This window comes from Camelus ferus, chromosome 2 (genome assembly GCF_009834535.1).
Source record: "Camelus ferus isolate YT-003-E chromosome 2, BCGSAC_Cfer_1.0, whole genome shotgun sequence".
Classification (NCBI taxonomy): domain Eukaryota; kingdom Metazoa; phylum Chordata; class Mammalia; order Artiodactyla; family Camelidae; genus Camelus; species Camelus ferus.
In genome coordinates, this window is record NC_045697.1 from 49,222,921 (window position 1) to 49,247,990 (window position 25,070).

General features: G+C 38.4%; 1 protein-coding gene across 15 annotated transcripts in view; it reads right to left on the reverse strand.

Annotated features, from left to right (window-relative positions):
* Positions 1–2,471: 2,471 nt before the first annotated feature.
* ART3 (ADP-ribosyltransferase 3) overlaps positions 2,472–25,070 on the reverse strand; it is a 57,638-nt gene continuing 35,039 nt past the window's right edge. For 4 of the 15 annotated variants that reach the window (XM_014568466.2, XM_032457705.1, XM_006195588.3 and 1 more), the window contains 10 exons: positions 19,882–20,590; positions 12,327–12,359; positions 11,401–11,433; positions 10,378–10,407; positions 8,403–8,435; positions 7,751–7,783; positions 7,103–7,135; positions 5,786–5,818; positions 4,493–4,522; positions 2,472–2,863 (listed from right to left, as the gene is read on the reverse strand). In XM_014568466.2, coding sequence (XP_014423952.1) covers positions 2,724–2,863; positions 4,493–4,522; positions 5,786–5,818; positions 7,103–7,135; positions 7,751–7,783; positions 8,403–8,435; positions 10,378–10,407; positions 11,401–11,433; positions 12,327–12,359; positions 19,882–20,590 — 1,107 coding nt within the window. In that variant the 3' untranslated portion in view covers positions 2,472–2,723. The remainder of the gene's footprint in view (positions 2,864–4,492; positions 4,523–5,785; positions 5,819–7,102; positions 7,136–7,750; positions 7,784–8,402; positions 8,436–10,377; positions 10,408–11,400; positions 11,434–12,326; positions 12,360–19,881; positions 20,591–25,070) is intronic. The other 11 variants (XM_032457711.1, XM_032457717.1, XM_032457721.1 and 8 more) reach the window with 11 other exon arrangements.

Here is a 25,070-nt window from a genome sequence, read left to right on the forward strand (position 1 = left end):
ATGCTTTATTTGGCTCTGGGAGAATGACCATTCATGTCCACGTAAGTACTGAATCATAATCACAACTTAAGAATTTTAGTCTTAACATGGTTTTAAGTCTGACTTCCCTCCTAAGGAAAGTGTATCAATACTGATACATTTTGACTGAGGTATGGCAAGTGAAACTTACTTCAGATATCATCTAGCATAAAGAATTCTCTAATACATCATTAGTATCTGAAAAGACTGGAAAATCTGAATTAGACATGATAACGTGCAGTAGTGATTCTTTAACAACTAGGTAATTTTAAAATTTTTCTGACTACTGAACTGCACACCTGGGCTGCATCCTGTCGGCCCTTCTTGGAATGTTTCAATTTTGCATTTCTGCATAATGCTTTAGCTTATGATGAGCAGTGTTCTAAAAAACAGCCCCGTGAACTTTGCTGCTGTGTTTATTATGAGGATGTTGAGTGTGATGCACTGTATATCCAGAGGCCATCCTCTGAGATCCCACTGAAGGAATTTCTTGTTCAGATGCAGACAAGGTTAATAGTTGTATAGGAGACTGGGTACTTTGAAACTTACTCTATTTCTTTCCATGTTAGCATCTAGAGGTTTGTAGCCACTTTTACAAGTTTATAACATGCAAACTTGTTACACTATTCTCTGTATCACCCTTTTGTCATACTTTCCTACGCTTTGCAATTCCAACAGCGTTGGGGGAGGATTTTTTTCTCTCCTTGTCTGTTTTCTCCTTGGCCCAGAAGATAAGCACTTCCAGCCTTCTTACTCACGGAGCTGAATGTGGAAGGAGTTTGTCCCTCTGCACATCCTCTTACTGTATAGAGTTGTTGATGTAACAGGTGAGAATTGTTACTCATTGAACCACATTCTCTACTGGACAGATGGCTAATCATGCAGACCATAGTCACTTCTCTAGCCTTTCACTTTCTGTGCTCTGATATTGTTAGGTTTCTAATTTCACCAGCCCTAGCTTATGCTCGGGATCTGCCTTTTAAAGGCAGGCCCAATTTGCCTCCTAAGTGTTGATCCTTCTGGTGACTACATGTGTAAGTCAGGCCTGTGGTCCTTGTTCATGTAGCTGGTTAGATAACTGGACTTGGTCTATACCTGAAGTATGTTCCAAGCAAATGGTAACAAGTTCTAGACTTGGGTGGACAGAAGGAAAGACCCACCACTTTGGCCTCAGGACTAAGTTGTGTTCTCCAGCAAAATTTACATCATAAATAATTCTGTGAACTGGCTAATGGTTCTTGTGGGTAGTCCACTGAAAGTTCTGAATTCATGAAGAGATGTAATTGGTAGAATTAAAGCACACTGAACCCCCTAAGACCTAGTTTAGATTTTATGTAGCTCTTCTGTACCTTTGAAGGTCACCCTAAGTCCTTTTTGAAACACTGGCAGTGTAAAACAAGTACTAGTTACCAAAGCCCATGCCTAAATCAGTTAACTATTCAACCACAATGCCTTGGGGAAAGAGTACTATACTGTATAACCTCATTTTTTCCTTGCTTATTGAGCATACATATTCATTCAGTACTGTCTGCCTTCCTGGGTTAACATGAGGTTCAAGTTGGGAACTATGTATGTGAAATACTTGGTAAACTGTTGTGTTTGTAGAAATATAAAGCGTTCATATATTGAAGGAAAATGAAGACACTGAAAGAATACACTATTTGAAGACAAAGTGATCCTTTAAAGGTGAGTGGAACACCTTTAAAAATTCAGCAGTTCATATTGGCCATCATTAAAAAGTCTATAAATGATAAATGCTGGAGAGGGTGTGCAAAAAAGGGGAACCCTTCTACACTGCTGGTAGGAATGTAAATTGGTGCAGCCACTATGGCGCTTCCTTAAAAAACTAAAAACAAACTTACCAAATGATCCAGCAGTCTCACTCCCAGAGAAAAATATAATTCAAAAAGACACATGCACCCCAGTGTTCACAGCAGCACTACTTACAATAGCCAAAACATGGAAACAACCCAAATGTCCATCAATAGATGACTGGATGGAGGTGTAGTATATGTATGCAATGGAATACTACTCAGCCATAAAAAGAATGAAATAATGCCCTCTACAGCAACATGGATGGACTTGGAGACACTCATTCTAAGTAAAGAAAGCCAGAAAGAAAAATACCATATGATAACACTTACATGTGGAATCTAAAAAAGAAAAAAGACAGAAATGAACTAATTATAACTTAGATGACTGATTTCTTATATATGTGTAAGCACATCTGACTGTCCTTTATGACTGGATTACTGCATTCTGTTGATACTTATTTTGCGATTGGCTTAATTCCTTTGATAACTATGTAAGTTTAAAAAGCTAAAGCTCTAAACTGTTCTTAGAAACAAACAGTACAGATATGTAAAGTTGAAAAAAATGATTTTAAAAAAGCTGTAAAAATCATATGAACCACCAATATTGATATTTTAATATCTGGTAATTCTAAAATTATATCAGTAATTTAAAAGTTTTTATTGATATTGAATTAAAAGTACACAGTTTTTTTGTAATCATAATATAGAAATAAGTGAAAAATGAATTCTATGACATTTGGATTAACTTTCTGAATTTGAAAGGTGAATAACAAATATGCAATTCTCGTTTTATCAGCTGACTTGCCCAACAATTGTAAAATACATCATTCTTTCTGATGATTGCTGCGGGATGCCTGTAGTGTATTTCAGGAAATAAAGAAATGTATCAGACTACAGAGCAACAAAGAGATTTATAGCAGAACCACTGATTAAAGTGATGAATGTTCCAAATATTGGAAGGAGCATTTTGCCAGAAGATGCAGAGGGATGGGTTTTGGGACCTGGAACTGGAGCTGGAGCTGGAGCTGGAGCTGTTAATGAGAACAGTCATTGACATATGTCACTTTTAATACCAAGTTTCATCCACCTATGCCATACATCCTGAATATGTAAACAGACATACAAGTTGAGTTAGAAACTTACATGAAATACTTCTAACCAGGAACAATTTTAAAATAAACATAGTTCATTACAGATTTTTGGGCTATATTTTCATATATCATCAAAGTGTGCTAATCTGGGTTTTATCTAGGACTCCAAAGGCTTTTTAAGTATGTAGACAGATAATTTTTTGTTGCACAAGTTGTCTAGAATTTCTTAACCTATGTTAAATTTTCATTATATACATGTAAGATAAAGTTTACTCCAGTGTCTTCTATTTCAAGTAAGATAGTGCATTTCATCTGCATATTCTACCAATATACAATGGAATATAGCTGCATTTTTAAACACTAAGCCCTCCAAGCTGATAAATTAATTTTTTCTCTCTATACATAAAACACTGCTCTGGAGAAAACTACTTCCCTTTCATCTGAACTAGTGGAGAGGAACAGTGGAATCCAGCCATCTCAGGATGGTCTGTTTCACACTGCCCTTAAATGCACACATCTGACTTCTGGCTATGTTTTGGTTTCAGACTGTACAAGGGAAGAGTGACTGGAAATATATAAATGATCACCACTCAGATTTCATAAGTGAAGTTGAGAGAAACAGCCAGTATATGTTATAAAAACCTTCAATTCATTATGAATTTACTTGCCATAATCATAAACATGCAGTTAGGTATACATATACAGATGGGGAAAACAGACTAGCAGATGCACTCATTACTTTGTTACTCGAGAGCAGTGGTTCTCAAGGGGGCGGTCCTGCCTCTTAAAAGGCAGTTTGGAAATTTGTCAAGGTATTCTTTGATTGTCACAACAGTGAGGTGGAAGTAGAGAGCTAGTATCCTGCAATGCTCTGGACAGTCTTGCACAATGAAAAACTGACTCATTTCCATATAAATTTCAAATGCACTGCTAGACACACATTAAGTCAAAAAGCTATAATGCTCAAACCCAGAACCTAAGTCAGTTTCACATATAAGCAAAATATTTTTGGACAGTTCTAACAGTTTCTATCTAGTGCCCACGGTATTTCTTCACTTTCATTTTCTTACACTTTCATGAATAGCTTCCAGTCCTCTCTTCAATCCAAATTTATTTGTGTAAGTAAATACAATCATCTGATGACTTCATTATGTCTTCTGGAATAATCTAGGCATTTACATATTGAAATGTATATAACTTTTATTATAAATTATAGTTGGGACATTATATTGATTTTTTATGGGTGCAAGTGGGTCTTATCTATTAATCTTATTTCAGGATAGCTTTATAAAATATTTCTTCTAAAAATGGAGAACTGGGTTGACAGGGTTGAGAACCATTGCTCTAAAAAGCAGTCTCTCTACACAGTTCAAAGTGACTGACTCAGAGGCGAAGTCAGGCTGCCCCCAGCCATTCGCACAGACAAGCATTTGGTGTGACAGTATATTCTGTTATGATGCTTTCAACTCTTGAGATTTTGTTCCTTTTATTGAGAAAAAATTAGTTTCTCAGTTTTTCTATATTGCAGAAACAGACATTTATCAACTAAGGAAAAGAGAGATTTCTTACTAGGATTGTTGATAGCTTGACTTTCATCTTCTAAAATACAAACAGATTTTGAGTTAATTGCATTGTATACCTATTTATCCCAAAGAGAAAAATCTGATTAAATGATTAAGCAAACGTGGTTATCTCTCAGTGTGGGATGAGGGGCAGGGTATTAGGTTTAGAGGTATGTGTGGGATTGCGGGGAGGGTTTAGCTTTTACTCCTTTAGCGCTTTGGAATTTTTTTTCTTTTCTACCATGTATGTGTTTCCATTAAAATAAAGGTTAAATTTTTGTTTACAGAAAAGTATTTTTCCTACATATTGAACTCAGATTCCCAAGCACAACCATAATACCTACCACTTACTGAGTGCTTACTATGTGTCACACATTGTCCAAATGCTTTATGCACACTGTCACCTGTACTTCTTATAGTCCTCGTAGGTAGCAGAGTTATCCATATTAAACAGATGTTCCCCAAAACTTGCATAAAGTCACAAAGGTAATCAGTGGTAGCAATGCCTGATTTCAAAATGTCTGCTTAATTACTATGCTATTCTACCTCCAAGTGTGTGCTTAGCATTGAAATATTACAATATTGCCATATTTTGATGGATGTGAGGCCAAATGCCACTTCTGGGAGCCCAGATTAGAAGTGTATTTTTATAACTAAATCTGGCTGGAAGACTGGTGTCATGGGACAAAAAAATAAACAAAACTTGAAAAGCTTGAGTCCTGACTGTCTCATTCTAGCCTTTTACAGGTTCTTTAACATTGCTATATTCCATGTCTTCATTTCTGAAATGGTGATAACAGTATTTCTCTCATTGGATTGTATGAGATCCTGTGTAAATGTTTTGACACCACCTTTAAAAAAGCCTGCACTACACACAGCTTTCTAGGAGAGGGCACCATACAGAATAGTCTCAGCAAAACTGAGTGGCCCTTTTGCTGGAGGACATGGAGAGTGCAGCGAGGAGCACAGAACGGATGGTCCACGCTGCATGGTTCTCACACACACCTCTCTCATGATGCTATTTCTGCCCCATTCTGGAGGAATCAGATGCAGCTGGAAGCCAACTGCTCCAGTTTCAGGTCAAGTGCCTTCTCTGTTTGGCCCAAAGAGCCATAATAGCAATCTACTGCTCACACTGAAAGGAGTTCTCAAGTTTTCCGCCTCTGGCTTGCAGACTGGGATGTTAGAAGCTGTACAGCTCAAGTGTCCTCTCCCCAGACCTCTTAAGACTGAACTAAATGATTATGGTAAAGGACTCAGTACCCGACGGTGCCTCCACCCCTAGTAAAGAATTTATTACCAGGTTTTTCATCCGGTTGTAACATTTTTGTTCCTAAATGAGAAAGAGATTTTCAGATAGTAATAAAGGCAGCTAACATTTACTACTATTTTAAAGCACCATTCATTTTGCAAGTACTTTATCTCATTAGGACTTTAATCAGCCCTGCAAGACAGAAGTTTTCTTCATTTTCAGACATGGAAGCAGAGGTGCAGAAAACTGAGGTAACTTATACAAAGTAACCCAGAAGAAATGGCAGAGGAGAGAAGAAGCTGGGTCTGTCTGTCTACACAGCCCATGCTCATCCCCCATACTCCACAGCAGCTGCCTTTCAGACAACCTGTGTGCCTAGTAAGGTGTCAAACTCAGGTCCAGCGAGCTAGAGATGTGGTACACACAAATTGTCATGGGTGTCATTAGAGGTTCACTTCAAAGCTGTGGCCACATCAGTCCATCAGTTCACAGTATCTGGGTGAATATAAAAGTGTTGCTGGAACCTCTTCTGGGCCTGTCAGGGCTTTAGATAATAAACTGGGAACTGCTGTTTCTGCACACACCATGCAGGATCCAAAGACAGCAATGTGAGGCAAAGCTCAGCACTATATGAATGGATGTAATTTAGCAGATGCCAAAAATCTAAATTACTTAACAGATGATGATTGCAAAATAACAAAACCTACCAAAAATTATTTCAAAACACTACATGAACTGGGAAGAAAGGATTTAAGCACTGGATGGGGGACTGCACCCTGAGATTCTGTGTTTTTATAATCCTTAAGATATTTCCATAAGGTAAGGGTAACATGCGTTAGCCACGTTTAAAGGATGACAATTCTGAGGCACAGAGAAGTGTTATTACTTATTACTGTCCATAGCTCTCTGGTAAAATGTTGGATCATGTCCACTTTTTTTTTTAAACTTCTTGTCTCAGGAAAAAAAATTAAGTTTGAGGGCCTTTTTTTTCCATCTCCTGTAAGCGTAAGTTCTGAGGCTCTTGAGGAACTTGACGGGAGTCACACTGTTCAGTTTCTCTGACCATAGACACTCATGGCCCCTCAAAGGCCTTGCCCTCAGTGACACTTTTTAAAATACCTGTTTTCATGGTTATCTCTTAAAGGTAGATTACATCTACCATGATAAATATCCTGGAAAAACAGTTGAGGAACCACAAGTCTTAAGGAATAGGTATTTGGTCCTAAGTTAAGAGACTTGGGTCCTTCACTCACTTATGTGATCTTGTGCAAAGTACTTAGCCGCCCCTGTGTATCTAATGGTGACAACTATGTCTGTACTCCCCAAACTGGCAGCTTCCTTTCTCACACGCCTAACACTGCTTACCAGGTAATGAAAAAGTTTCTGGAATTTTCACTCCTAAACGAGAAAGAAATTTTTAGTGACTTGAACTTTGCTCCAGTGAGTACAATTTCCAAACTCTTTCTTGTCTGATGAGCTCAAGTGATGTAAATGCCAAGGGTCCCACTGTACTGTAGTTTTTGGCTTTTTACTTAAAAGTTCTGGCTACATGAACCCTCACTGTGCAAATCCACAGCAAGCTCAGGAGCCTTCTGCCATGGCGCCTCACTGAGTCTGCCTCTAAGCAGGAGAATACTATGTTTAATTACCTGGAGATCCTAGATGCCGCGATGTTAGCCAATGCTAACAGCTTCTGCACGAAGCTGAAGTTTCTATTGAGAACCTTTAGCTGTGGAATCTAAGGCTGGACTGCATTCATCCAGGTCCCAGCAGCCTTGCCTTCAGCCATGCCCCCAATAAAGCTAACTTTCCTGCTCCAGAAACACATAAACACTAGGGAGGAACGGCACTTTTTCTACTCTCTTCCCCAGCTAAATCTTTGTAAAACGACTGGCAGGCAGCTGTAAAGGAAATACTACTGAATAACAGTCTCATGACAATATTCTCTTTAATACCTGGAAGAATCTTTCTCATCTCACACTTGAGCCCACAGAGTAAATAAAACTGTCTTACCAGGTATTTGGGTGGCTTCTTGGCCCTTCATACCTAAAGACAGAAATGAATTACTGGTTAGTGTTAATCAATTATCTTGCATTGTTAATACTCCCTTTTGTCTATACCTCTCCCATCTTTAACTCTTAAAAAAAAAAAAAAAGGAAAAAGAAAGCAGTAACAACAAAAACACTTTTCAATTGCTCTTCATTCTCTAACTGGACAAAACCCAAACTCCTTATGCTGGATTTCAAAAACTTCATGATGTGGCCTACATCTCTCCAACCTTATTTTCCTAAGGCAGTCCTAGTACACTGGATTTTAAATGAAACAGTATTGGGTCTAAGACTCTGCTTGGTTTAGTTCTAGTGTCATTATAGTTACGAGCTCTATGATTGGGAAGGCTTAATCCCGCTGACCTTCATTTCCTTATTTATGCAAAAGAAACATCTTGTAGGTTTGTAGTAAGTGATGATTAAAGGTGATACATCATAAAAGCGCTTGGCACATTACTGCATGGGATACAATAAGGTCTCAACAGCTAGAGTCCCTCTGTTTTGGCTTAACCCATTCCTCGACCTCTCCATGCCAGTTATGTCCCTCGTTCTAGGAGTCCTTGTGTGTCCTTCTAACCTTGCAGCTGGTCTCAGAGAGTGAGTAAAAGATCACTTACCAGGTAAGTCGGTGGACTCCTGGTTTTTCATTCCTAAAGATAAAAAAAAAGAATTATTTAGTGATGAATGCAATCAGCTTGAAATTTTAAGTTTATATTTATATGGCTATTTACAGTGCAAAACTCTGAAAGCTTTGAGAAATGGCAGGGAACAGGGTAAAAGAGAAGATGATTTAACCCATTGGTAGCTGAATTATGGTGAGAATTATGACTAGTGACCCAGGATCTCTCCTAGCTTAAGCAAAATAAGCTCTTGTTTTTGTTTTGTTTTAATATTCAGCCCAAAGACTAGGATCTACATTTGTCATGATTTATTTTTTAAAAATAAAACTTCTTGATTATGTAAGTAATATAATTACAGTAAATTAGAGGAAACACAGGATATTATTAAAAATTACTCATAATCTCAGATATCAGAGCTACTCATTCTTAATATTTTGGTATATTTCCTTTCAGCCTCTTTGCTATATGTATATGCACATATACATTTTTTAGCATTTCCCCATTTTATTGAGATATAACTGACATACAACACTGTATAATTCAAGGTGTACAGCATAATAACTTGATTTACATATATTGTGAAATAATTATCACAATAAGTTTAGTTAACATCCAGCATCTCACAGAGATTAAAAAAAAAGAAAGAAAAAAAATTTTTCCCCTTGCGGTAAGAACTCTTAGGATCTATTCTCTTAACAATAACCATACAGCAATGGTAACTATAGTCATGTTGTACATTATATCCCCTGTACTTATTTATAACTGGAAGTTTGTACCTTTTGACATTTTAAAATAAAGTTGATATTATACTCCATATGCTATTTTATATTCTATTTTCATTGCCATTGTATTATAACTGCTTTCTCATATGTTTTTTAGTGTTTTTGGGGGGGAGGAGGAGGTAATTAGGTTTATTTATTTATGTTTACAGGCAGTACTGGGGATTGAACCCAGGACCTTGTGCATGCTAAGCATGTGCTCTACCACTTGAACTATACCCTCCCCCCTCTCATATCTTTAAATACTTTTCAAAAACATGGCTTTTAAGTTGGTTGGTGTTTCATAATACGAATGTAATTTATTTAACAATACTCAACTGTTGAACACTAACATTGTTTATCAATTTTGGCTACCATAACACTGCATAAACATTTCTGTACATATTTCATACACAAATTTTTATGTTTATTTCCTTAGGACAAATATTTAAAAGTGTTGCTAGGTTACAAGGTATGGATTTTTTTTTAATTGAAGTACAGTCAGTTATAATGTGTCAATTTCTGGTGTAGAGCACAATGTCCCAGTCATGCATGGTATGGATATTTTTAAGGCTACTGATACATACTATAGAAACTGTCCTCCAAAAAAGTTCCAGCTTATAGTCTCACAAGTAATTTATGAGTGTTTCCGTCCCAGCACCCTTGAAGAATGTAATTTTTAAAAGACAAAAAAACCTTGGGAATGCATCATACTTTGGAACATACTAAATAATCAAATAGATATAGCTAATAGCATCTGTTACTCAGATTGTTAGAAACAGAAATACATATACATATATAAAGTCATTATAACTTAGAAAAAAATACCATTTTTTATGCCTCTGAGGGACATCCTAGGTTACTATTGTTTGTGGAATAATCAGTTACACCTTCTATCCATGTAACACGTAGCAGCATAAAGCAGAAAATAACAGGTTTTTCGGAACGTTCCTCATGTCTTGTCTAACTGCTTTGCTGGGTGACCTATGGATCGTTAGACGGAGACTCAGAGAGAGCTACTATGTTGTCCTTATGAAGAGGTCTATCTGGAACTCAGGAGGGTCTCTGATATACCAAAATATACCAAGCTGGTAAGCTAAGGTGCGTCTTGCCTTCTTCCCACTTGGTATTACCATGCCCTGCCCAATTGCTCTCGCCCCTAAGGGAGCAGCCTGGCAAATGTTAAGCCCCAAGAGTTTATGAAAATGTCTTACCAGGGTCTTCAAGCTTCTGGTTTTTCTCATCTAAGTTAAAAAAAGAAACTTACCAGTTTCAACAATAGAATAAAGTAATTGGGGGTTACCACAGTTATAGCAAAACTATTTTCAGGTAATATGGCATAAATATCCACTTGATACATCCAGTAAAATATGCTACTAAATTTAAGTGTCAGCCACAGTCTAAATGCACTTTGGCTAATTGGGCTGAACACTCCTCTGGCTCCTCCTACTAAGAAAAACTATCACGTATAACGAGTTTCGCAGGGGTCTCCACAAGCTAGAAAAATGTCTGTCTTGAAGGACTAGTTGAAGTCCTTGTAAAGTGACTAGTAAAACTTGTGGCTGCACTGGGTCAGTAAGAAGTGTTACTAAGCAAGTCCTCAGGGGCATGAAATGTTTCACATCAGGACAGGAAATATCTTCCAAACATCAAATAAACTGCATGCTTAAGGAAAGGCCAGACTCTTTTCTCTCTTCAATAAGGAAAAACCTATTGTAACTACATGGGCCAAATACAAAATAAGGAACTTAAATGCAAAGAAATGATTTGGGCCATATTACTGTAAGTGGAAACTTATTGTAAGGGGAAAAAAGCATCTAATCACCCAGATGTTTTAGTTAAATGATACCAAACATCAGGTTATTTCAGAGAGGCAAATGACCAATTCTACTTTCATCTGAATGTTTGGTGTCACACAGGCTAATCTCAATAACTGAATACAGAACTATATATAAGAGGCTTCAAACCTGTCAAGAACAACTAGCTCTTCAAGTCTGACTAACTTTATTTCTCAGAATGTTTCCATGTTGTTCAGTTCTCCAGAGAGCCAACTCTCTCATTTGCAGGGAGGTAAATTTCCCCAGAATAGATTCTTTTTCCCCCTCTTACATCTGCCATGTTACTCCTTCATTTGTACAAAGTACTCTTTTTCTTCAGCTAAGAATTGATTTGCTGAGCAGGAAAGAGCTATTAAATATCCACATAAGGATTATTTTTAAAAATTAGAGCATTCTTACCAGGATTGTAGACATAGATAGGTTGAAAATATTCTGAAATACAAATATGTTTTCATTACATAGTACTATACACAGATGTGAATGTCAGGTTCAGGCTATTTTAAAGTGCTTATTAATAATAAAGATTTGAGTTAGCTTACATTCAGGATACATGCAAAATATGGCAATATGAGAAATATAAAATTTCCATCTCAAAAACAAATGGATGTAGATTCATTTTAATTATCTGAAGAAGAATTCATAGAAAAACTAGCCAGGAAGACAGCTAGAAATGGACCCTTATTTTCAAACTTTTTAATAAGGAAATCTTCAAAAGGATCCACCCAAAGCATGTATCATGCCAAGCCGTTTTCTGTCAACTCTGGTTGAAATCTGTTGGGTCTAATTTGATAATGCTGCTCCTTAATAGTCGGAGAATTCTTGTTTATCGTCCCAAGTCTTCCCCGTGGTCCTCTGAGAGAGACTATTTTCAGTTACACCCTCCTGTTTTCCCTGAGAAAGCCAAGACAGGCCATGTTACCATTCCTTCCCCTTGAGCCCTATTTACTCTATTCCTTCATCAGTCTCCCAAATACTACTTCCCAACATGTCCAAACACAGGAATGAGAGTCTAGCTCTGTACACAGGGGTCAAGTAAGGGTACTCAGGAGTCCTTAAGCTCCTGTAATGATAAGCTAGGGCCAGACTGGCATGGCCCCTGCATGCCCAAGACAATTGTACTGTTTTAGAGGACAGCCACAGGCAAGGCTGGGGTGGGAGGCTCCTGCACCCTCACCTGAAAAGGTAGTAGCAGAGGCATAACTCAGCCTTGAGAAAATTTTGGCAGACAGTATGACAGTGTGGTGGAGTGGCCCCGACCTATACCTGTGAGAAATAACACTGATAAAGTTCCCATTACAGAGACAGAACGTGAAAGCATATCTTACCCATGTTCTCAACACAATTTGCAGTTTTCAGTCCTGAAACATAAAGATAAAGCTTTATTAGTTAGACACAATCTACCCTACTAAAGATTTCAAATTAGTCTATGGCTGTTGGTAATCTAATCTGTCAGCTCCTAGTCTGTCAGACTTATAATTTAGTGGGAAGCAAATTACATTTTTGTTGGGAGGGTACAGCTCAGTGGTAGCGTAGGTGCTAGCCTGCACAAGGTCCTGGGTTCAATCCCCAGTACTTCCAGTAAAAATAAATAAATACATACACAAAATACATTTTTATATTCATAGTACAGTCACCAAACAGTAGTAGATCTAAATAAAACATCTAACATTTCTGGAATTCAGTTTCCTTATCTGTATCTTTTACTGAGAGACTGTTTCAAATGACCTTCAAATTTCCATCCAAAAGCTAACATGGTATGATCCTATTCTATGATTAGTCTGCAAAAATTAGGAGAAAATTTATCTGTCTGTTTAATTAATCCTCTCTCCAGATATGAAATGTCCTTCTCAACAGCTAACCTATCCCTTTACCATGACAATTGCTATCTACGAGGAACAAAGAATCTCAATCAGATCTTCAAGAATCTTGAATATATGAACAAATATCTTTTACATTCATACAGAGAAATAAAGTTGTTCTGCCCCAGAACACGGATCTGTATGTAAGGAAATTCACAATTCTTGGAGAAGAGGAACAGGTCATCAAATGGTATACCTCTATAAGGCCCTAGGAGGTCTTCTTGCTTGTGATGCCCTAGAAAAAAGTCGTGAGTGCTGCAGTGACACCCCTGAGACCTGACATACATAAGGGAATCTGCTAGCCTGCCCAGCAATGGTTAAGGCAAGAAATTCAGTGAGAGGGTGTTTAGATTTGGTGCCAGCATGAGCCATGAAGGGCTTCCCAGAATGTCACATGAAGGTCTATATATCATATATTCTCTTCTCCAAGCCTGGCTAACTCACTGACCTCATCTGGAAGTTCAGCTATCTGAGGATGAACCTCTCCATCTAAGATGGGGGTGGAGGTCCCTGAGAGGCCTGGCTTCACTATGAAATCTTCCTCTACAACTTGCTCTCAAATCCTGCTCATCCTGTGGAGTTTGAACCAAGAATCCAGGTGACTGGGTCCAGTTTCTACTGGTCCAGGAAATGGCACAAATCTGTAAGAATCTGGATGGTACCCTGAGGCTATCAGGCATTTGGCTACACAAGGAATTTTTAAAAACAGTTCTAGAAACTATTAGTTATCTATCTTCTTCAGCATAGGAACTACTCTCAATTAAAAGAAAAAGAGAAATCCTCTGAAAGAACAAGCAATGAAACAGACTGGCTGTCTTCAGCTTTTTGTAAGTTGTACACGATGATGTTAACTTCCGTCTTGGCTGAGTTCCCAAGCACCATGGATATGCTTGTGTGGGTATACTTGTGACCTCAGTGGATGGATGGATATTCATATAGTATTTTTTACTTCAGTAAATGAATATATATTTCACATGACCTCAGCAAAAAGATAGACATATCATACTGATCAGATCAAAAACACTAGTATATGAAATGGGATGCTGACTTTGCTTCCAGTGGTTCTGTGGCTACTCTCCTCTGCCTGCAGAGGTTATCACAGAGCTTATCATTATGGAAAGAGGACAGCCAATTTGGGTCATCCTCAAGAGGAGGATGACAGACAATAATGGGTTGGGATTATGGTAGGCAGCTTCTGACATGGCTCCCAATGATCCTGCCTCCTAATAGTCACACCCTTATGTAATCCTCTCCTTTTAAGTGTAGACTGAACCTAGCAACCTGCTTCTAGCAAGCAATATAGCAACAATGATGAGATGTCACTTCTGTGATTAGGCTTGCAAAAGACTGTGACTTGTGGTTACTCCCTCTGGCTCTCTCTCTTCCTCACTTTGATGAAGAAAGCTGCCATGCTGCGAGATACTCTACGGAGTGGCCTATGTAGTTAGGAACAAGTGAGGCATCCAGCCAACAGCTCATGAAGAATGAAGGCTTTAGTCAACAACCTATAAGGAACAGATTCCTGCCATCAGCCATGTGAGTAACCGGGAAGCAGATCTTCCCCAGTCAAGTCTTATGATGACTGCTACCTTGGGAGAGATGCAGAGTCAAAAGACTCAGCTACACTGCACCCAGATTCCTGACCCACAGCAACTATGAGACAATAAATGTTGTTTTAGCCACCAAATTTTAGAGTAATTTGTTATACAGTGATGGATAATATAGGTGTGAGGGTCAGTTTTATGTGTCAACTTGTCTAAGATACAGTCCCCAGTTATTCAATCAAACATTAATGTAGTTGTTGCCTTGAAGGCATTTTGTGATGGGATTAAAATCTATAATCAGTTAACTTTACGTAAGGGAGATTATTCAAGAAAATCTGGTGGGCCTGATTCAAGCAGTTGAAAGGCCTTAAGAGCTTAGGCTTCCCAAAAGAAGAAACTCTGCCTGTGGAAAGCAGCTTCAGCTCATTTCCCAGGTGTTCCAACCTGCCCTTCCTGACAGCCTGACCTATGGATTTCAGACTTGTCTTGTCAGACCATACAATCATGCAAGCCAATTCCTTGCAACTGATTCAATTCCTCTGGCCGAACCTTGACTAATACAATCAGCATAAACAAGTCTGGGGGGTGAAAGTCTGGAGGACGTTGGTGATGAAGAGTTCTCCATTTTCCTATAAATATGGAATAAACAGTCTGAATAGCTTTCCAAAGGTTCTGGGCATTGATTCATAATGTGCATTTCTCATGGTGATGGATATGTCACTTCCTATCTGGCCTATCCATACAGAATCCTACTGACTCCCCAGTCCCAGACAACAGCACAGAAACTTCGTTATTTCCCGGGAAGGCTAAAAAAGAGTGTCTATCAGAATCACTGAAGGTACTTAATATTTCATAAGCCCTCAAGTACAAAGGGTGGACTTGTAAGAAATAAATCTGGATAGCCATGTGGGTTCATCTTAGTTATTCCTTTTGATGGCTTGGCAGACAGGCGGCTTAACAGGTGTGAGTTAGCTCAGCAAAACAGGCTCCAGCCACTGGAGCCCAGTGGCTCTGCTCTTCTAACCAGATTACTTTTCCAGCCTGGGAATGTTGACTTTCCCTGCCCCCATGACTCTATTAATATGTAGAATATATTTTACCTGTATACAGTCTGGCCCCTCTCTAGAGAAACACTGTCCAAAATGCCAGATGATCGATACCCAGCCTGTTCAGTAAAACAATCAGAGTTCAGGGGATGATATATGCTCCACTTTTTTTCTGATTGTAAGTTTTCTTCCAACAAACCACATTATATCTGCATTGTAAAGTGTATGGAATCCCAAAGCTAAGGCTTCCTACCAGGTATTTATAATTCATCTACAGCCCTCTCAATCTAAGGGCAGTTTTCTAATGGGATCGTTTTTAACAATAAGGAAAGTAGCTTGATTATATAGCTGACATTCTACTTTTAACAAGCTTTCTAGGAAAACAGTGTAGAAGAAGGTTAACTTGTGGTAATTTTCCCATGAAGAATGATCAAAGGTTTTGTTACCATTTACTAACAGTTCACTCCCATAATCTTGGATTAATATGACTATCTTTGACCACCAGGAATTGTATTATCTAATGGGACACTGATATTCTCTCTACCTCCTAACCAACTGAACTATTTTCTTTAGCTAACTAGCTTTTGTAAGGCCAACACACATTTTTATCTTGGAAATCATAAGCAAGTTTTAAAAAGTAACAAAAAGGACTGTGTTAGTACAAAAAAATTAGTATAGTATATTTTTAACACTTTTAGAGATACTGCCTTTTTTCATCTAGAGTTATATTTAGTCACAATGGAATAAAGTTCTGATTATATCCTCTTGGCTTGAATTTTTAAAACTCCTAGTTATTATCCTTCATAGTGTTTCAAACAGCCTAACTTTAATGATCACTTCAGGGAGTGTTTGATCCTGAGTTTCCGTTAGTTATCTACAGATGGCAGCAGAGGACACTGGTTAGACTCCAGTTCCGCATTAAAGCGATACAATCAAGTGCAGGGGCTTGAATTTGTCAGAGCCCTCCTAACAAACAGCACACGTGAGCCTCCACAAAGGTTTTCTCTTGTGGCTGGTTTGAACATTAACCTACTGGGTAGCCTCTACCTGACTTTCTGGGCAAGCTCACAGGAGTGTGGCCATTCTTATCCCCCTTCCTCATGCTGGGCTCATGATGAACGTTCCCACTCAGGTCTGAGCCCTGGCTCATTCTGCATCAACCCAATGGCTCCAGCCTTTTTCTTCATCATAATCCTACTCACAAACATGGACTCTGTGGGTTCCATTGCCCACCTCTGTCCATCAATCAGATACCAGTGATTGATTGGCTTACAGTAGCTACTGCAGCCAGGGCTTGTATATAACCAACGCCTCTACAAATGGCATGTGATTGAAAGAATCAGGAGCACCAAAAGTGGTATCATTTTGTCAGCCTAGCTGCAGCTGGATTCCTGCCTATCATGTGCTGATAAAATTGAGCAGTTTCTGAGCTGGAGAATGAAGGTCCTGATTTGCAGTGTTTGCTGATGTCTATGGTGTAACTCTCAATCATGGCCAATATTAAGCTACTTTGATGTTTGAGGAATAGGGAAGAGTATATGCCTACAGTCAGCTACTGTCAGCTACAGTCAACCAGTATGAGCCGGCTCCAAATGGCCTCGCTGGGTGAGGGAAACGGACACTTATCCTCTCAGCACAAATTAACTCACTCCAGTCTTCATCTGCCCCTTCCAGAAGAACATTCTCACTCAAAACTCAGAGCCAGGACTAGGGTGAGGCAAATGAGGTACCTAGAGTACAAAATTTAAGAGTGCACTCACTCTTAGGATCATGCAAGTGCAGATGGTACAAATATACAACCCTAAGCATGAAGATTTCCTTAAATAATAGCTTCTACCATTAAATCAAAAGTGGACCAGCTCCCCTCCCAAACTGCCCCACCCTACCCCCTAAACCCTACGCAGGTATAATGTCCCATTAGTACTTCTCTACCCATTCTTTTTTATCTCATAATCCCTTGGCACACTGAGTCAAGGTCTAAAAGTCTATCCCACTTCTAAGGCCCTATACTGCAATAATCACTCTGACCAGCAACCGTAGTTTTGGGTTCAGCTAGATAATCACACTCTTAAGACCCAGAAAGGCCACCCACTCATCAGTTTACTCAGTTTTGCAAAAGAATGCAAGGCAAGGAACACAGCATACTCTTTACAGGATAGCATGAGATATATACCTTCAATGCAAGTCTTCACAGCAGTCCAGGGCTATTCTTCAGCCCCCAGAACGACATCTCAGGTACAAAGAAACAAGATTACACAGGTGGGTGCAGGATGCATCCTAGCAGTAGTCTCATTCCATATATAGAAGACAACATCTCTTTTACCAATCAGTCCATGAGTGTACTTTCAGGACTCGGCAAGAACACTTTGGTATGTCACATCACATTCAGGAATGTGCAAAACTATGACTTACCTCCAAGTATTAATAGTTCATTCACAACCTCTCAGCCCAGATGCACTTTACCAATCGAGGGTTATGTTTCCCATTAGGCAGTGTTACATGGTTACACAGCTGTCATTCCATCTTTAGTAGATTACAGACAAATAGTGCTAGAAGAAGGTCAACGGGAGGCTATTTTCATAGGATGGAGAAAGGGTTTGTTAACCCTTTACTCATATACACCAAGGCACAATATCATAAAATTTCAGGTTGCTAGGGATAAAGAAAACATCCTAAAGACTTCCAGAGGAAAAAAAAGCAGGTCTCATTCAAAGTTTTAGTAATTAGAATGGCTTCATACTTTTTAACAGTAGCACCAGAAACTAAAAGACAATGGAAGAAAACCTCCAAAATTCCAAGGAAAATAACTTCTGAAACAGAAATATAAATCTATAAACTATTACTCAATCCTAAAGATAGATTTTTCAGATGCAAAATCTCAGAAGATTTGCCTCAGTGTTCTTTTTCTCAGAAAACTTCTGAAGATCTCCTACCTCTAAGGAGTAATTTAAGAAAGAGGAAGAAATCCAAGATATAGGGGATTCTTCACATGAGAGAAGCAAAAGAAAATCTCAGAATAGGAATGAGGAAAGATTTCAGAACATTTTCATAAAGCAAGACGATGGAATCCGGAAGAAATATATCCAGGAAAAAAATAGGGAGTATCTGATATGCCTAAATGTATTAAGAGGAGATTTATAGTTCTAACGATTCAGGGAATAAATTATTACTGGGACATTAAAAATTAAGGAAAGAGAAAATCATACAACTAATAGCTCCGGGATAAAATAAGTACTTAAAAAGTAAAAGGTACCAGTCTTTACTACACTGAGAGAACGGGAAGGGGAGATGCACAAATATTGAGGGGGGTGGTGGTTATCAGATACTTTAAATTTACTGACCTAACAGCCATTTCTAGTTCTCTTCTCCTCTGTTCCCTTACACAATAGAAACTGGAAAAGCTAATTACTCTATTTTCAAGATTTTCTTATAGTAACAGATGACCAAGTAGCTGTTCTGGTCAGTGATACGCAATCAGAAGTCTACTTGGAGTTTCTGGGAAAGCTTTTACTCTCTTGATTAAACAGGCAGATCTGGCTGCCATCCTTCTTTCCTTTTTGTCTTGAACACAGACTGATGCCTACAGCTACCAAAAGTCACATTGCACACATAAATCAACAACCAAAATGCTAAAATTGGTGGACAAGAAAGACAAAAAGAGTCTACATACTGATGATGTTGCTAAGCCTCTGTACCAACTCTGGACAGTTCACCTCTAGATTTCTTATTAGACAAGAGCCACCAGGCAGGTTTTCTGTTACAGCTGAATAGAATAAAAAATTCCTAACTAATGCAGGATATATTAGAGCTAAGTACTCATTCTCTATTGTGGGAAGTAATAAACAATGTCTAAAATTTTTTAAATCAAGAAAGAATGTACTGAAGCATGTTAGTTACTTAGAAACATGACAGTAAGTACCTAAAAAAAAAAAAAAGAATACATAGCACTGAGGAGTGGGAATCGTGGACAGGAAGCAGTAGGTTGCTACTTTTCACTATAAGCCTTATAAGTAGGGTTTTGAGCCGGGTACCTCTTTGCTGTTGGCGGGGGAGGAGCTATCCTGTGTTGTTTAGCAGTGTTCTCTGGCATATACCCACTAAATGCTAGTAGCAACTAGAGGTAGTTGGGACAATTAAAAATGTTTCCAGCTACTGTCAACTGACCCTACAGGGCAAAACTGCCCCTGGTTGAGAACCACTGCCTTAAGTTACTATTTCATTTTTCTAACTTTCAATAATACTGTAAATGTATTATTTTGACAAAATTAAATTATGGAAAAGGAAACTAACATTATGAAAGAAGCTAGATGGAAGACATCAATATCTGTTCTCCTTTCAAACGCCTCCCAATTTCCTTCCCGATCTCTCCTTGGGCCTACAATACCCACTCCTTCCCTCCCAGACAAGCACAGACCGAACAGAGACACTTACCACCTAGAAATGCACACTCATAATGGCTGCAGGTCTTGTTTGTGCTTTGAAGGATAAGGTTATTGCCAGCCTCATTCTGTGACACGTGAAAAATCTCGTTCAGAGGTATTAAAATAATTCTTTCACTTTCTTTATCAAAAAAATTTTCAATGGCAACTCCAAAGCATGTGTGGATGGTTAACAGAACTTGGTCATTAGCAGCTTGAGGTTTGGCTGAATATGCCAAGGTAAAATGGCCAAATCTGGCTTGGTTCAGCCCTCCAAAAGTAAATGATGTATTCTGGTTTATGCTGTACACCACATTTTTGTAACTGTCCTCACAAGATCTTCTCAGCAACTGCAGGGCTTTTGTCAGGTAAAAATGAAAAGCTTTGAACTGGAAGCCATAGATGTAATCTTTTCGAGATTGGCCAGCCATTTTCACAGCTTCACTGAACAGACGGTAAAAGGAAGTTTGCTCTTGAGCTTCAGAAATATATGCCATCAGGGCTATTCCATGGTTATCCTTAAAACTCACAGGGAGAAAGAGCTGAGTCTTCCGAACTTCCCACTTGGCTTTTGCATTTTCCCACACATCTTCCAAAAGCTGGAGGCTTGTTTTTTCCTCCTTGAGCAGTTGGGGAACATACTTGATTTCCATCCTGTCAGTGCATTTCAGGTATTCGTCATCAAATGCATTATCTGCCATGTCTAATATTTCAGCCTTTACCTTCAAAGGAAAAGGAAATTAATACTCTTGAAATAAAGATATTTAGTATATATTATTTTCTCTCACCCTACTGCACCCATCCTGTCATGCCTTGCCAAGATTCTCTCCCTTGCTTACAGTGAACTTTGGATATGTTTTTTACACAGGAAGTATATTCCACTGCTAGTGATAACTTCTCTCAGCTGTGACCTATTTGTATGAAAGAGTATGTTAGCGGGTGAGAAGTGTACGCATGACCACGCCTGTAGCTCACTCATCTGAACCCTGTACAGATACAAAGGAGAGAATAATGGGTGTGAAACTGAAGACATGGGTGGCAGTCCTGGTTTTTTTTTAAACAATATTCTTAGCTAGATTTCCTCAACCATTCAAGATTGCTGAGTGAATATGAAAAATCTTGTGTGAAATACTGTACATGATGGATACATACATAATGGCAAATATTATGCCTTTTTCTTTGAGGACATCCACTCCCTTGTCTGTGTGGTTTGGCTAGGACTGATTCTGCATCTTCAGCCCGTATGATAAGCAGTGATGAAGGTTTACAAACCAGAGCACTCTCAGAAAAACAAAAGGCTTTCTTTCCCAATAACCATAAGCTCTAACGATAACTATTGCCTTGGATCAGCCAATTGTTATGCTTTTGGTTCCATGGAGAATCCTGTTTGCAAATAAAACCAACAAAGAGGTTTGCAGAGCTGAGGTGGAGAGAGATGAGGCCCTGATAACATTACTTAAGGCCTGAGTCTAGCTGTACCTGAAGACTATATTTTACTTGTTATAAGAATCAATAAATTCCCTATTTACCTGAGCTAGTTTCAATCATCATTCTGTTATACACAACTGGAAAAGGCCTAATGCATCCTTAAACTATACACATAACGTAAGAAGCAGGGTGGTGTAGTGTAATTAACACTAGCTTGGAGCCAGACAGATCTGGGTTCAAATTCCACTTGTTACTAACTAGGTACTAATTACTTATGGGAAAGTTACTTAACATGTCTGAGTTTCAATTCTTTTCATTTAAAAAAATGAGGATTAAGTGAGGAAATAGTACCTTAATTGCAGGATTGCTGTGAGGATTAAATGATACAATGAATATATGCAAAGTCCTTAGCCCCATGCCTGGCACACATCAAGCCTTTAAGAAGCTGTGGTTATTTTTTATCATTTCATAATAGAAATATAATGTACAGCCATCCCTCAGTACCCAGGAGACCCCAATGATATCAAAATCCAAAATGCTCAAGTTTCCTGTAAAAGTGGTGTAGTACAATGAGAACAGTCGGCCCTCCATATCCTTGGGGCCATGCATGTGTGGATATGGAGGACAGACTGTATTCTACCGTAAGTTTCTCAAGGACAGGATATGTATCATATTTACCCTTTGAATGCCAAGCTTCTAGTATAGCAAAATATTCAGGTGAACTAAATAAGAACTCTGTGCTCTGGCCTATGGGTCAAAACACAAGATGAGCAAACCTGCTTGCTCAGAGACACCATCTAAGGGTTTCTACAAATTAAAGGGTGGGAACTTCCGTATCACTGACTCCTTCCGCTGCTCTATACTTGTATGGTATACTGATTGCATAAGCTGCAACCTCAGTTGGAGACTTTATACAAACTCTTAGCCAGGACCTGTTAAAGTTGTAGGCTCCAAGTGAATGATTCTCGAAGTGCGCGGGTATGGTGGGGAGGAAAGCAAGGTGGAGAATCAACTTTAGAAGGAAAGTAAAACTTGATCCCATATCCCACACTATCTCCTTCCCACTATCTCTCTTCTCTCGTCAGAGTCAAACTTCTTCAAAGAGATATCTATCTTTGCCATCTCCATTTCATTTCCACTCCTATCTCAACCCTCTTCAATCTGGTTTCCAACCTCCATTCCTCCATCCAAACAGTGCTCACTAAGGGAACATTTCTTAGACTCCTCTGCAGATCCAGCATATTCTAGTTGGCCATTAAACACTGGAGTTTCTCAAGGCAACTTATTTTCTAACTCTCAATTCTACTGTTAGGCAATTTTATAAATGCCCATAGTTTCAACTATCATCTAACTACCTCTGACTTGTCCTGTAAGTGCAAGAACTGTACATCAACTGCCTACTTAATAACTCCACTTGAATTGCTCAAAGACTTTTCAAACAAAATAGTCTAAGACCAAGACCAAATTTAGAATCTTACTGTCTCCAACTGCCACTAACTTCGTCCTTATATAAAACCATATATTCATTTGTAAGTGAAGTAAGCCAGAAAGAGAAAGAAAAATACCATATGATATCACTTATTTGTGGAGTCTAAGAAAAAAGACACAAATGAACTTAGCTACAAAATAGAAACAGACATAGAAAACAAACTTATGGTTACACCAGGGGATAAATGGCTTGGGAAGGGATAAATTGGGAGTTCGAAATTTGCACCTCTTTGGGAGTGATGGAAATGTGAGGTATCCTGATTGTGGTGGTGGTTTCATAGGTGTATATACCTATCAAAATTCATCAAATTGTACATCTGAACTATATGTCATTTACTGTACAGAAATTATACAATAAGGTTTGTGAAATTTTCTTAGATTTCTCCTTCTCAGTCACCCACTGTGGCCACTCCATCATTAAGTCCTAAAAATTTTTACAGAGTGCTTTCTATATATGAAGCACTAAGTGTTCATATATATTAACTCATTTAATCTTCATGGTAACCCTGTGAGGCAGGTAGTAGGTACTATTATTAGTCTCCTTTTTAGGGATGAGGAAAACTAAGGCACAGAGAGACTGAGTTACTTGTTTAGAACTGAATTTGAACCCAGGAAATCTGGCTCCAGAGTCTGTTGTCTTAACCAAAATGTTGTGTTTCTAATGATGAAGACCACTGACATTTACATACAGCACTTTTAAAAAAATTAGTTGAATTTCAACCTCATAACAACCCTTATAAAAGGTTGGGTAGACAATCCATAACACCATTTTACAAGCATTGGAATTGGGCCAACATCAAAAACTGTCTTGATTATCAGCCACAGAATATTCTGCTGGGGAACTTATTGAGAACCCTGAACTCCTGGGTCTGTAGGTCAGTTTCTTGAAGTGGCAATTTGAGCTTTAGAAGATCAAATCATTGCCATCTCCTAGCCAAGAAATGCACATTACTCTGCAGCACAGAATGTACCAGGGTGCATCTTGTGCACCAACGCCTAATTTATCTTCAAGACTTCAACATATTATAAGACATCGTACCCTGAAATCACCTCCCACATTCCTCACATCGTATCAAGAGTTGATCCAATATGTCCCTGTCTTTTCCCCTGTGCTTCTAGCCAGTCTCCACACATCTAATTTTAGGCATCAAGCCTTTCTGGCCCAATGCCACAGTTGATTGTGTGTTCTGTACAGTGAGTGCCTTGAACAGTCAAAAAGTTTACAAATGCCACAATCATTTAGGGAAAACTGAATGGACAGTTAAGGACAGGTACAAAGGTGAACACACTGATTATATTTTCTTCCTCTGAGTTATCCACTGAAATAAAAGCCCATATGGATGAAATTTCAATTACCAAAAATTTATTACAAAAATGTGAAAATGACCTAAATGGTTAAAAAATAAATTGGTTAAATTATGAAACATTCATAAAATAAACACATCAAAATTAAGTTGCAAAAGAATATTAAAAAGGCAGATCAAAACTACTGCAAGATATTAACTCACACTCATTAGTTTGGCTATAAAGATAAGGGGAAAAAAGGAAAACAGCAAGCGCTGGCAAGGATGTAAAGAAACTGGACCTTCACACATTTCTGTATAAGTAATGTAAAATGGTGCAGTCACTGTAGAAAACAGTTTGGCAGTTCCTCAAAATGTTAAACATAGAGTCTCCACATGACACAGCAATATCCCTGCTGGGTATATACCCAAGAGAACTGAAAACGTATGTTTGCACAAACAAAAATCCGGATCTGAAAGTTCGTGAAAGGACTATTCATTCCTAAGAACCAAAAAGTGGGGCCAACCCAAATGTCCATCAATTAATGAATGGATAAACAAAATGTGGCATCACCATGCAATGGAATATTATTAATCTATATAAAAAGAATGAAGTACTAATACTACAACTACAACATGGATAAATCTTGAAAATGTTATGCTAAGCAAAAAGAGCCACACAAAAGGCTACATATTGTATGATTCCATTCAGATGAAATGTCCAGAATACCCAAAACCACAGAGACAGAAAACAGATTAGCGGTTACTGGGCAAATGCAGAAGGAGGGAACTGGGACTGACTGCTAACAGCTACAGGTTTTCTTCTTGGGGATGATAAGAATGTCCCATAATGACAATAGTGATGGTTGCACAATATAGTGAATATACAAAACCCACTGAACTGTACACTTTAAAATGGTAAATTTTTATATGTGTATTATACATGAAATGTTTATAAGTCACACTGCAGACCAAGTAACAGAATACACAATGATTCTATAAA